The 14,043-nt window shown below is 46.9% G+C and overlaps 1 protein-coding gene across 2 annotated transcripts in view; it reads right to left on the reverse strand.

Moving 5' to 3' along the window:
• Window positions 1-8,537: 8,537 nt before the first annotated feature.
• The window catches only part of Dusp22 (dual specificity phosphatase 22), a 55,343-nt gene continuing 49,837 nt past the window's right edge, over window positions 8,538-14,043 (reverse strand). The window contains exons 6-8 of one of the 2 annotated variants that reach the window (XM_041632757.1): window positions 11,985-12,156; window positions 11,112-11,184; window positions 8,538-9,231 (exon numbers count right to left, since the gene is read on the reverse strand). In XM_041632757.1, coding sequence (XP_041488691.1) covers window positions 9,185-9,231; window positions 11,112-11,184; window positions 11,985-12,156 — 292 coding nt within the window. In that variant the 3' untranslated portion in view covers window positions 8,538-9,184. The other variant, XM_041632756.1, reaches the window with a different exon arrangement.

Consider the following 14,043-nt stretch of genomic DNA (forward strand, 5'->3'; position numbering starts at 1 on the left):
GATCCAGTATATCTGGTACGACATGCGATCTGAAGAGGGAAGAAGGTCAAAGGCCATGCAGAATTCCCCACTGCCCATTGCTGTAGCCAGACAAAATCAAAAACAAACCCCCAAAGACAGTTGTTTTCTCTTTCTCTGTCCTTTGGTTTAAATGGCAGCTGTTCTCATTATTCGAAGAAACTCTGGGGACGTTCCCTGTAAATGATGCAGTACATGTTTTTCTGGAGAATGTTAGCTGCTGTCAAAATTGCTATAGAAACATTCAAGGTGGGTGAGGGGGGACTGGGACGCTGGTGGAATGTGTGTGCGTGTGTGTGTGTGTGTGTGTGTGTGTGTGTGTGTGTGTGTGTGCATGTGTGTGTGTGTGTGTGTGAATGTGAGTATCTTCCTGTGTAACAGTCCTGGCTGTCCTGGCACTTGCTTTGTAGACCAGGCTGACCTTGAATTCACTGATTCACTGAGATCTGTCTGCCTCTGCCCCACGTGTACCATCACCACCCTGCCTAGAATGCTTTCCTTCTTTCTTTCTTTCTCTCTCTCTCTCTCTCTCTCTTTCTTTCCCCCTCTCCCTTCCTTCCTTTTTCTTTCCTTTTCTTTCTCTTTTTATGCCTACCCTTCCCCTCAAGAGGTGACCACATTCAAGCAGGTCATCTAGGGAAGGCTCAAAGCCTGCAGCTCACCTCCACTAGCCCATAGGCTTTCTCCTTGAGGTAAATTTGTGTGGCAGGCAGAGGTGGCTGGGTTCTGTCAAACACTAAACATCTTGTTTTGCCAGCACCATCGGGTTTCTGTGCCCCTGTGGTGTGCCCATGTGAAGGTGTGCAAGTGGAGGGGAACCCATATGTTAGAAAAGTACTCAAGACTTGGTAACACACCACTGAAATGCCATCCCTCCCAGAACAAAGAGAAAATGTATCTAGAAAGAGACAGAGTGGGGCTGCAGAGACGGTTCATGGTCAAAAACACTGGCTGCACTTCCAGAAGGACCCATGTTCGATTCCCAGCACCCACAAGGCAACACACAACCATCTGTAACTTCAGTTCCAGAGGATCTGACATCCTCTTCTGATCTCCGAGGGCACCAGGCACACGTGTGTTGCTGGAGAGCTGTTCAGCCGTTAAAGGCTAGGCTCACAACCAAAAATACGCCTAAATGCTTTCTAAAGATGAGAGCAGTTACAGGAAAAGTTCCCTTTAGCATGTTCTGGGGCAAATGTGGAGCAGACCAGAGCCCCCACCCCAGATCACTTTTAGCAGTTCCTTGTTGACTCCAAGGTGTTTCACGGAAGCTGGCAGCAATTAAGGCTGTTATCAAATCCCTGGCCCCATACATGACATTGCTAATCCCAACCACATGAAACAGACAGGAGGCACTAGACAGTGAGCTTCTATCCATCCAGCTCTTCTCCCTCACTGTACTTCTCAAGGGGCATCCTGTGGATACCTCTACGTGGGGACCAAAGCTTCCTGGATTCTAGGGACACCACCTCTTAGCGTTTCCCTTGGCCACAGGGGTGGAAGGTTCTAGCTGCAGGCAGGTTCTAGCTGCAGCAGCCCTTGCTTTCTTTAGCTCTGTCCTTGGTAATCGTCCCAGAGGGATCTGTTTCCCGCCAGGACTCTCCACGTTTCTATAATCCATCCCTTACCTTGCAGTGACAATGGAGCATGGGTGACAGAAAGCTCACAGCTGAACATTGCTAGCTAGCAAGAGTCAACTTCCCCAGGCCCCCAGATGGTGTTGGCACCTTAAATGGACAAGGCCGTTGTTCTCAACCTTCCTATTGCTGTGACCCTTCAATACTTATCGTGGTGACCCCAACCATAAAATTATTTTATTGCTGCCTCATAACTGTCATTTTGCTACTATGACAAATTGTAATGTGAATATCTGATATGTGACCCCGGTGAAAGTGTTGTGCAACCTCCAAAGCTTCATGATCCACAGGTTGAAAATCATTCGACTTTAAAGTTTGGGGCACTTCTAGCCAGCAAATCTCACTGCTTGAATTCTAGCCCTGACTTCGCTGTTTTCTGGTTGTGACGCTAGAATTAAATTTCATTTGTTAAATGAGGATAATAGTAAGGCCTGTCTCACAAGACTGCCATGATGATATTCCAAAAGAAAAGGCCTCAGTCCCTGCTGTGAGGATACACATTTAATGCTCAATGATAGCTGGCCATTACTCAGCGACTTTCCTACCCTCTAGAGGGAATGTGTCTGGGAATGAGAAAATTCACAAACACAAACGCTACCTAGGAAACCGGCTCCGGCCACATCATTGTTCCAGTAGAGGTATGGCATCATCTGGCCCCTCTCTTCTCTCAGAGGGAGTTTCTCCTGCAGTAGGCTACAGGAGAAATTCCTCATATGGATGGGTGGACTCTTCTGGGACTCCCCCAAGTGTTCCAGAGAACTGGATCAAACTGGGTCTCAGTCAAGCCTGCCTGGCCTGTGATTCCCAGGCCTATCTGGTCAACCCCCACGAGTCTCAGTTCATCTGTCAAGGAAATGCCTTCACTCGGCTGTATCACCTGTGCCTATGCCTCTCCCTTATAGGCAGGTAGGAGATGACTGGAGGAAGTTGTGAATGCACAGGACAGGGCATTCTGTGGGAGGGCCGTGACTATAAATAATGCTGTGGGACCATTTCAGGCCACCTCACACCACACTGTCAGACAGAGCTGAGTCTGCCAGCAGCTAACACATACAGTTCAGCCGAGTGCCCCTCTCCTCTCCTCACACCTCTCTGCCTTCCCTCTGCCTTCTCTCTTGGTCTTCACACAAGACCAAGGAGGATCTTAAGCTTGGGGCCCAGCTTGGGGCACACGACTTCTAAACTCAAGGTCTGAGGAAAATGCATACCCTTTGAGCTCAAAGCCGTGAAGGCCACACCCTTCGCTGAGCAGAAAGCAACATTTCTCTGATGCACATACAAACCTTTCTGATTTTCATTTTCCAACATGGCTTCCAACCAGTGCTCTGGGTTTCCCCAGGGCAAAGCACCTCACCAGAGTCTGGTTCCTGTTTAGACTGCCGTAGCAGCTGCTGGGGACAAGAGCCAAGGCCGAGAGCGGGGCACAGCAGGCTAAGAGGATTCTGAGAGGCACGATAGTCAGTTGTCCTGCTTCTGACACGTTCTATGCACATGGAGTTTATAGCTAATATGTGTGCTGAGCAGCAAGCAGCGACCCCTGGACAGCTTTTGTTCTTTGCACCAGTCAGCATGGTTCCCCAGAACGGTTCAAAAGAACATTATTTCTAAAAGGAACTGTTCCAGTAAGACTCTTCCCCAAGCACTGATACATTTTTAAAAACAGACCTTTGCACATGGGTATGTCCAAGAACGATCCACTCTAAACACCTCTTGCAGAAATTAAGTACCTCTCACGATTAGAATACTGAACTGCCCATACTTTCAGACACCTGCTAAAATAGCTCCTTTGGTGACCAGATTCTAATAACTGAAATAAAAGCTTCAGGAAAATTAACTGTGAGCTACTAACTCTTATGATCAATAGTTTGCATAGAGACCTGGAGCCAAAATAAACCCCAGCTTGCAGATGTTCAGACACGTGCTGGCAGGTCTTTCCCATGATGGAAAGATGCGGGTCCAGCGCTCAGCACCCAGAGCACCGTCAGATGCTTCCCCCCTGAGCTGGGAAAAGAAATGACACTAATTTATGATACTGGCAACAGAGACACTGAAGGAATCTCACCCCACTACTTGGCATCACCAGTCTCAAGGTCTTGAGCTGTGACAGGGAAACAAGAAAGCAAAGGGACCAGCCCTCAGGGCACGGGATTGTGCTCGTGTGAACACTGTCCATGCCCTTGGCTGTGTTCTGGTGCATCTGAGGACCAGGAGGTGCCACTGAATGGAAGAAGGGAAGAAGTTTCCAAGTAAGGAGCCAAGGGCACATTTCTTGTTTCTCCCTTTTCTCTGGCAATAAGGGAAGCGGAACCACCCTCTGCAGTCTTGGTGATTTCTTGTTAAGTATATATATAAATACCAGAGTGTTGAAAGCACATTCTTAATAAAATTATTAATAACTCAGGGTCAGGATGGGAGGAGCCAGATGATGTGGGATGGCAAGGGTGTGACTCTCTCTGTGTGTTCCCTCTTTCTATGACCAAAGAGCTGGCATGCAACACTGGTTGGTGACCAGCTCTGGCTGTAGGGTATGGGCTCATATGCTTCCTCGGCCACTGACAGGTATCACCCGAGGACCTGAATGTCCAGGTATTTGAGCTTGGCATGTCCTAGTAGCACATGTTACTCCCCTGGGGGTTAAGGATTTCTTTGAAATGAATAAGCAAACAAAAGAGCAGCAATAAAAACAAATACCTTGCGTGCATGCATGTGTGCCCCAACCCCATCAACTGAATTTATTTATGGATAAATAACAGGTTTCCTGCCAAGAAAGAAACGAGAAAGAACCATTGCTCAGTAAACTAAAAAGTCACTAGTAGGAGCTTTTCCTCTGGGACAAGTGCAAGTGCCAAAGCTTATGGTTGGGACTCTGAGAAACAGGACAGACTGTCAGCAGCTTTGGTAGGGGAAGTGGTATGGACGTGGGGATCTGCCTGCAGCCCAGCAGAGGTGTCTTGCTGGAACAAGCAGACTTGCCTAGCAGGGGGAGATGGAGCCTCCGGGAACCATGCAGGTCTTCCCTTCTGCAGGCAAACGTACAGTACTGGCTGCAGCAGCACTCTCACCAGGCTATGCAGCCGGGTCAGGGCAAGGCGACTCCATGACCTCCCTGCACAGGCCTGCCCTACTTTGTTTCCCATGGCTGTGACAAACACCACGATCAGAAGCAACTTGGGGAGGAAAGGGATTATGTCATCTATGGTTTGTTGTCCACCACCCCCAAGAAGTCTGGACAGGAACTCAAGGTGGCATCAGGAGGCAAATTGCAGCAGAGGCAACGGGGGATGTTGCTTGCTTGCTGGCTTGCTCTCCATGACCTGTTCAGTTTACTATTTTTGTTTTTCCTTTTTTGTTGAGACAGGGTTTCTCTGTTTAACAGTCCTAGCTGTCCTGGAACTAGCTCTTGAAGACCAGACTGGCTTCGAACTCATGAAGATCTGCTTGGCTCTGCCTTCTGATTGCTGGGATTAAAGGTGCTACTTTCTTATATTCCTAGGACCGTGTGTCCAGGGTTTGAATCACCCATAGTGATCTGGGCCCTCCCACATTAATCAAGAAAATGTCCCACAGAATTCCTTCCATGATAATCTGATGGAGGAATTTTCTCGAATGAGGTACTTTCTTTCCGGGTGACTTCATCTTCTGTGAAGCTGACAAATGTAATCAGCATAGAAGCCCAGTGACCAAGTTGATCTCCCAGGAGTTCTGACAATGAGAGAGAGAGAGAGAGAGAGAGAGAGAGAGAGAGAGAGAGAGAGAGAGAGAGACTGGCCAGAAGACAAAAATCAATCTTTTAGAAAGTATTTCCTTCCCCAAAATGTGGAAATTGGAGGCTGACTTGTACATCAAGGTGGATGAGTCTGGCTCCGGGGACTGTGTTCCGGGTGGGTGTACAAGCTGTTTGCACACAGGGACAAGCCTCCTTGGAGATCTATCAGTTTCTTCCTTAGCTTTCCCCTACAGCTAACCTGATCACGGCAGAAGCACACTGCCATGCTGTGCAGGAGACAATACTAAAGTACCAGTGTTGAGAGCATGCTCCCAGAGAGCAGACAGGTCCCTAAGCTCAAACTCCCCCTGCCCCCCCGCACAGCCACTCAGTTCCTGCCTCACCTAGTCTCCCTCAACTCCAGCCTCCTTGCTTGCTTGACCTAGCTTCTCTCACCTGGATGGTGGTCACAGCTGCCTCCGCATGGGCCTCCCATTCTCAACAACACCCGAGCGTGAAGTGAAAGTCTCTTAGACTGAGTGACGGACGGCAGAGACACGGAATGGTGGAGATCCAGAGCCAAAGTCATCTTGGGCTCTCTTTAGTCCCACGGTAGTTATTTATTGCCCACCTCTATATCTGACATCATTCGATCAGGGGAAACATCTGGGTTAAATTGACTTAACAGACCCATAGTGTCCATCATACTCAAAGCTAAGAATATCACTGGATACCATCTGAGACCTACAGCAGTGATCGCCCGCTTTCCTGAGACCTGCACATCTGATGTCACTGCTAATGGGTTTGGTATATGCACTAATTTGACTTTCAACTTTTTAAACTACAAAACAGCATTAATGTAACTGTCATTCAGGACAACCTGAACCTGTTCTGGAGCCATGGATGCTCTAATCTGGCTCAGAAGAAACTATTTCCAATTTCATTTCTGTGGGGCAAACACCTTTTTTGCTGTGCGGACACTGAAGAGCCTTCCTCGTGCACACAGGCCACAGACCTGCTTCTCCGGCTCCATTCAATGAGTTCCTGCAGCGTCAGGGAACTAATCTATAGCCCTTAGCTCCTTGCGACGCTCTCAGTTCAGGATTAAGTCACAGAAGGTCAGAAGAAGCCAGTGAGAAGCGCTGGAGTCATGGGACCTCTGCAACTGACAACTGGCTGCCACTACAGTTTGGCTGCATGTAACTTTATAAAAACGTGAAACCCACAATGTTCCTACATCCAACTTGGTTGAGCATTGGTATTTTCCACAAACGGGAAATCCCAGGCTTGATATCTCAAGCAAACAGCAACAGTCAAAATGCAGATGTGCTGGCAATAATGTATAAAAAAAATTACCAAAGACTCTGTAGGTCATGTCTACATACTCAAGTTCATATGAAGCAAATGTATTTTAGATTTCTGGAGGGCCCTGTGCCTAAGACAGTCACTTCCTGATGCTCATGAAAATGTTCTAATCAGTGAACCATCCCAAATCCAAACCAGTTCCAGATGCTAGCATTTCAGGTAAGGGTCGAGCCTATACCAGCATTACAGTTCCTCACTACAGCCTGTGCTCTGCTGCTTTCTAGTCTCTGGGGATGGCTCACATGTGGCTCCCAATACCGAGCTCTCACACCTTCACATCACACTGACACTGACTTAGATGTGAGGTCTCAAATGAGGCTGCAGCATTTTCAAGATGCCTTCCCTTAGCCCCCTTGTCCCCTTAAGTGGGAATAGTGTTTCTACTCTTGTATGGCAACAAGGGCACTTGTACTGGTTCTATCCTGTTGTGAAATAATCTTTTTGTACATTCTAAAAATGTGTCATTCTGATTGGCTTAATAAAATGATGAATGGCCAATAGCTAGGCAGGATTTTTAGGCACACAGGACACTGGGAAGAAGGTGGGAGTCACCAGCCAGATGGACAGTACCAAGGTAATAAAGCCACAAGACAAAAGGTAGATTGATTAAAACAATGAGTTAATTTAAGTTGTAACAAGGTTAATTTTAGTAACAAGCCTAAGTTATTGGCACAGTTTTTATAATTAATAAGTCTCCATGTCAATATTGGGGTGTGGCGGTCCTAATGAAAAGGTCCAACTACACTACCCTACTGTTTGGCCATCACTACCTCAGTTTACTGTTCTGGAGCCCAGCTGTGGTGAAGACAGATGCATCAGGTCAGAGAAGGAATGAGGTGGATCCTGTTTCCCTCTGTGGACAGTGATGTTGAGAGACAGGCTGCAATACATCTGTGCTTCAGAAAACCAGCCCGAGGACTGCACTGGACCATAACCCACCCAATCTTACAAGCAGAAGTCCCATGTGTGTGTGCAGATCCCAGGTTCTCATCTTCAGGATCTTGTTCTACCTTCAAGTACTCAGTTTGGTCACGAAGAGAAAGTGCTTGGGCTTCTTGTCTAACCACATCAATGCCATCTTAGGGCAGGGAGCTTCCAGATAAAAACAGTATGACTGCAACCCAGGAGCTCACCATGAGGGTAGCTGCAGGTTTCAGGTTTGAGCCTTCAGGGAGTGAAATACTTCCTTTTCTAAGTTAGAAAGTGGAGGAGTTGGTATTAGCATCAGATGTGGTTACATGGCAAGGGACAGCCAGGAAGGGACATCAGGCTACAGGTGCTATTGGCTCAGGCAGACTGGGTCTGTGGCCCACGAACCTGTTTTCCTGCTATGTTTTCTTTCCCCTATGTAGGCATGACAGTTCTCCCGGGACTGTGATGGGACCTGGCTTCTGCTGTCTCAGTGTCCCCACAGTCTCACAGCTGGTTTGGGAGATATGCCCAAGGCTCCCGGTATCACCTGCCTTTCCTTTAAGATAACCCTCACCAAATTTAGACAAGAAAAGTTCAGGAGCTGGCCTTAAATTGTTGGGTGAGTTTTGTGACCCTTCATAGTAAGAGCTGAAAATGAATTTGGAATGAGTTTGTGGACTGCCTGGACAATGCATCCCTGTGGTACATGCACTAACCAGAGAGACCAAGTACTCAATCTTCATTTTGCAGGGCAAGTTTCACTTCTGCATCTGAATTTCTTTACACCCACAAATGATGAGGTTTTCTTTTTGGTGCCAGGGATAAAAGACAGAAGGTAAGGGCTTCACTCTGCGCGACACTTCCAGCCCCAACAATTCCAAGACATTTTTATTTATCTTTCAGTAATCAGACAGTGTGTTATGTGCCCCTCCTAATGTATGCTGCCTGCCTTCTGGAGGGAAACATGTCTTCTGTGCTAAGACAAGGTGCACTGTGACCCTCCACAAACATACGTGACCTTCACATGTCACAGAAGAATACACGGCACATGACATTAGACTTGGTTGACGTGCCCTTTATTGATGAACGTGAGCAGCTTTTGGTAATTAATTCTACCATGGAGAACAACAGCCATGGATGACATAACACACTGGGACGTGTCTTGAGCTGGAGAACTTAACAGGAGGGCACAGTTTGCACTACACTTCCCAGGTGCCAGCTTTCCTCCCTGGGCAGCGTTCATGAGAAGCAGTTACTTCACGAAACAGAATGAAGCAGTGTGATAGAGCTCTTGAGGCTGTTGGGCGAGCATCCGTCGGGCAAAGGAACAACCACAGTAGTGGAGTTAAGGCAAATATTTTCTCTTGCCACAGAGTCTCCATAGTTCTTAATGTATTCCAACATGATTATACATGCTTTCAATTTAAAATGAAAATACAAACAAGTTTACAAATTACTACTGGACACTTAAAAATAAACTCTACGTCACTTTTCTTTTTGGCAGCACCAGCCTGAACTTTGCAATATTTCAGAAACTTCAGGTACATTACAGTCTTCTGAGAAAGGCCCAGTACTTCAGAATTCCCGGGGCGGCTGTGAAGAAAGAATGTTACTGGCAACAAAAGTTAAGATAGTTGAGAACCTACTGAATACGTGTAGCTGTTCACATGTGTGCACACGTTTGGGCTTCACTTTACCGCCCTACTGTTCTGCTTGTCCTTCTCTCTCCAGTGCCAGGGCCTCACATCCACCCTTGCGCTCTGGCAGCTCTCCCCTCTGCTTTCCTACCCAGCAGTCATACTCCTTTCTAAAACACGTTATTTTACTTGAAGATGCCAAGTTAGTTCACGGGTACCTCATCTCACTACATACACACACACACACACACACACACACGCACTGAGAGTTGGCTACCTTACTTTTTCTGGGCCCTAAAGGGCTCAAAAATTTGACATTGCTCTACACACACAGAAAGATTGTTCTTCTTAATTGGGGGCTCATTTGGTGATGGAATTCAGAAACCAGGTGGCAGCATCTTTGTAGGGAGAGGTTGAGTGTATTCATTCATTCCTACGGCTCTGCCTGCTTAAGGAATATGAGCTGGCATAACAGTCAAGACCATGCATAGCTTCTTGGGGTGCCTGCTGCCACAAACTTCAAGCTGAGGAGTTCTCATGGCCAGAATCTGGGGTTTGACCCACTAGAAAACCTCATGGAAGTCCAAATTGAAAATTTTAAATAGCTCAATGACATAAATGTCTTTCTCTTTGGTTTAAAAAACAAAAGCAACGTAACTAACATTTTCAACTATGAAGCAGAATTGACAGGTATACCAAAGCAACCCAAGCCTTAAAACAGAAAGGAGGAGAGAAATAAATCTAGTGAGGTAGCTGAGGTCAAAGATCACGTCCACAGCCTATACCAATGAGCTCAGGAAACGCTCGGGCATTTTTAAACCAATATGGTGTTAACAACTGTTCTTCCTTCCCAATTGCTGCAAGTCCATGTAAACCTGAGATGGGTCCCTGCACATGAGGCCAACCAGAGGCTGGAGTGTGTGAAAGCAAACAGGGGCAGGCCAGACCTCTGGTGCAGGGTTACTGTGGCTAAGGTCTTCCTTGTCACCATCAACTCCATGGACACTGCTCCCAGACAGAGCAGGCACTAAGTGAAACTCAGGGATATGACTGGCTGGCAGGTAGAGGGTGGCGGGAAGCCACAGGGAGCTAGGGCCTGATATGCCCAGCATGCCCAAGGCAAGTCTCTAAAGTCCCCTACCCTGTCCCTCCAGACATAATTTTTGCAGGGATCACGTCACCTTCTTCCTCTGCACCATCTCAGGTTCCGGAACACCACTGTTTCCAGCTCATGCCCTGAGTTCTCACTCATCACAGGTACATGGTGAGCAGTTTTTCAGAGGCCAAGTTCAAATGACTTCCATGTGGCCATCCCAATTCTGCTGGCAGGGATTTCTACCATTCAGCACCACGAAGACTCAGTTCTCACAGGCCGAGACACCTTGACAAGTATCCCCTTTCACAATGCACGCATTTGCAGGCACACAGGCACACCCTTACACGCATGCATGCACACACACTCTCGCACGCATACAATAAAATAACAGCAGCCCAGCGACATCCTAGGCACAGCAAGCTCAGGTGAGGCCAAGATTGGGTTAAGATGGGCAGAGTGAAAAGGCCTTGAGCAGGGCAGGGTAGGGTTGCTGGGGAAGGAGCCCTGAGTGGCCCGCCTCGCTGTGACCTCCTTTTGTAGTCTTCAGAGGCAGAAGCCAGTAACCAGGCACACCAACCTAAAGGCAACCAAGAAGACCCGTAGCAGGAAGGAAAACACCACATCTCTCTGTTAGGTCTCTGTCGTGTAGTTACTGTAGGTCAGAGGAGACAGGGCTGAGAAGCTGCTCCACCGCCTGGTGCTAGGCCGGGGCTCCATGCGCCCTTGCTCTTTATATTTACCCAGAATACTTTTGGCTTCTTCTGCATCTCGCAAAGGGTTCTCTCCATATTCGTCTTTCAGCCACTGGCGATACTGGAAGAGTTGCAAACAAATCCCAAATGTCACATACAGACACACACACACACACACATGCAGTGACTTTCACATCGTAAGCAATGGTGAAGTTTCCATATATAAGCACGGAAATAAAAGGGCATCAGATAATCATAGCTTTGCGGTTGACAGCCAATGGCAAGCAAGAGAAAGAGCTGTTCCTTCAACAGTCTGAGCTCAAGACTTGAAAATCTACTGAACTATCCATCTATTTAGCAGACTTTGAGCAGTTACTGTCTGCTGCTAAGAAATCTAAAATGCATGCAAGGAAAATGTGTTCTTGTGCTATCTGTCTGTGACAAGGACTGATGCAAAGAATTCAGGGAGAAAATAGCATGAGTTAAGGTTTGCAGTTCAGAATCACTGCACAGAGAGGTGACCCCCATCTATGCCAGCTGAGAACCTGACGCTTGAGTTACCATAATTAGTATGGGAAACACCCCCTTCCACTCTCATCTGGTTGGTTATAACTCTAATAGCTCAAAGGCTGAGATATGAAAAAGAAAAAATAAGAAGAAAGTAGGCCAAACCTGGAAATGCTAACTACACCCAGAGGGAGAGAAACAAGCAGATATGGAGAACCTGGTACAGCAAAGCGGCAAAGCTGCCATGCAGGAGCACAGAGCATGCAGGACCCCACCCCCCCGCCCAGGGATGCAGGGAAACCTTGGCCTGATGACATCTGTGGGCCTTTCAGTTACAGGGTCACAATTCTCAAAGGGTGAGGCGTGGCCCAGTGTGGCTGACTACATCTGAAAAATTCCTCAAGGAACACTCACCTGGTTCACTTCATACTTCTCAAACTCCTGCAGCTGCCTTTGGAAGCCCAGGTTGGGATTGGCACAGGACCTCCCAGCTCGAACGGTGTGCAAGGCATCTTCCCAACCAAAGTCAGTGACAGTCATGATGTACGCGGTCACCAGTGTCACACTCCTGGAGACTCCAGCCAAGCTGTAGAACCGAGACAGGTTAAGAACTGCAGATCCACCCCACCCCTCAGTCCATCCAAACAAAGGACCTCATTGTAGAAAGTCTGAGGCTTTCACAGAAGCAGGCAAGGGCTTACCAGAGAATTACTCAGAAATATACCAAGAACTTTGCTCTACTCCAGTTCCACTGGATCTTAACCATTCTATAGGCATCTTGGCCTCATTTTCCACAGTTTTTCTATAGGATACAGCCTGGATATTTTCTATTTCCTTGGGCACTAATGTAACTGCAGCATGGTGAGGGGCTTAGAGCTTCCAACCCTCTGCAACAATTCCACTCAGAACCTGAAGGCTTCATGGCTTGCTTAGCTACCATATATATAAAGGGCAAATCTATGACTTTTAAGGTTCATGAAAGGGCTGAGAATGCAGCTCAATGGTAGATCACTTGCCTAGCATGCTCAGGGTTTGGGTACCCATCTTCAACATGGACTACAGAAACCCTTTCCAAACCTTAGCGTCTAGATTTGTTTTGCTCTAACCAGGCAGAACACTATGGTGGGCAGACTGAACTCAGAGGGTGTTTGTTGGGTGGTTCATACCATCAAGGGGTTAATTTTAAATGCACATGAAAATTAAGTCATATAAGATTGTGCCTCCTCAGAGTGCTCTATCAATGAATGAACATAGGGAAGCTTGGAGAATATTCTTGTCTTCAGAAAAATTTCAGATATACATAAATACATTAAACAGGAATTCTTAGAATATCAGGACTAGAATATTCTAGTGACAATAATAAACTTTCCTCTTAAGTACTGTCTCATCACCAGAGCTTTTTATTAGGAACTGCAAGGGAATTTTAAACAAATATATCCTCTTAGGCTTGATATGAATTCACCAGAAGCCTAGAGAGACCCCGGGACTGGGGCTTCAGAATCTCTATCAAGTGCCTCTAGTTGCACTCCCAAGGTACTTCAACGTCAATGGAATGGAAGGTTGAAACAAATATCACTTGTATTGGCTATACTACCTGCTTTTTAAAACACTACAGCAAAAAAGGTACTACACATTATTTAATGTCAAAACATAAATCTGTGTTAATCTGAAAAACACTATTCTTAAAGCTACAGAACCATCTCGTGTCCTTTTCTGCTTTTGTTGGTGGACTACTGGCTCACAGCTTTTGGATGGGCTTCTCTGAGCCACCTTTGCACACTGCTTGTGCCGCCAGTGGGGGCGGGAGTGCTTTCACTCAGAGACTTACACTTCCAGTTAATTAGTATCACATCATTCAAGACACAGGAGATATGATCAATCTCCACTTTAACTATGACAGAGCGAAGGCTCCAGAATGTTGCAAGCTATTATCACTCCAAAGGTAATAATCACCCAGGGCCTACCCAGTGAGAATCAGAGTAGTGTACAAACACTACACTTGCTAATTATGCCGGCTTGCCTTTCTTGTCCCTGTGTGTGTTTGTATGTATGCACAGGCGATCTTTCTGACCACGGGTCACTAGTCTCAGGACTCACTGTGGATACCAGAACTCATGATGTTCAAGGTACTGGGTGCCATCTGTGTATTTCCTCCCCAACACTTTCATGCATCTCTAGGTGACACAGCAGCACACAGCAATGCAAATGCCGGCTCAGCAGCTGCTGCTGTTATCCTAAATTGTTTAGGAAATAAGGACGAGAAAAGTGTGTACAGACTTGGTATAGACATACTTTTCCTGGATATTCCTGACTCATGGTTGCAATCATGGATTTGAAGCAATGGATATGGAGCGCTGAGGTTCCATTTATGATACAAAGTACAGCAGACTGAAGGTAGGGCCCCGTCAATTCTCAGTCTGCTTGGATCACTTTAAAGCTCTAGAGACAAACACACACAACAGAAGCCCCATCC

Source organism: Microtus oregoni, unplaced genomic scaffold (genome assembly GCF_018167655.1).
Source record: "Microtus oregoni isolate MIOR12 unplaced genomic scaffold, Mior012 000042F_ref0000377, whole genome shotgun sequence".
Classification (NCBI taxonomy): domain Eukaryota; kingdom Metazoa; phylum Chordata; class Mammalia; order Rodentia; family Cricetidae; genus Microtus; species Microtus oregoni.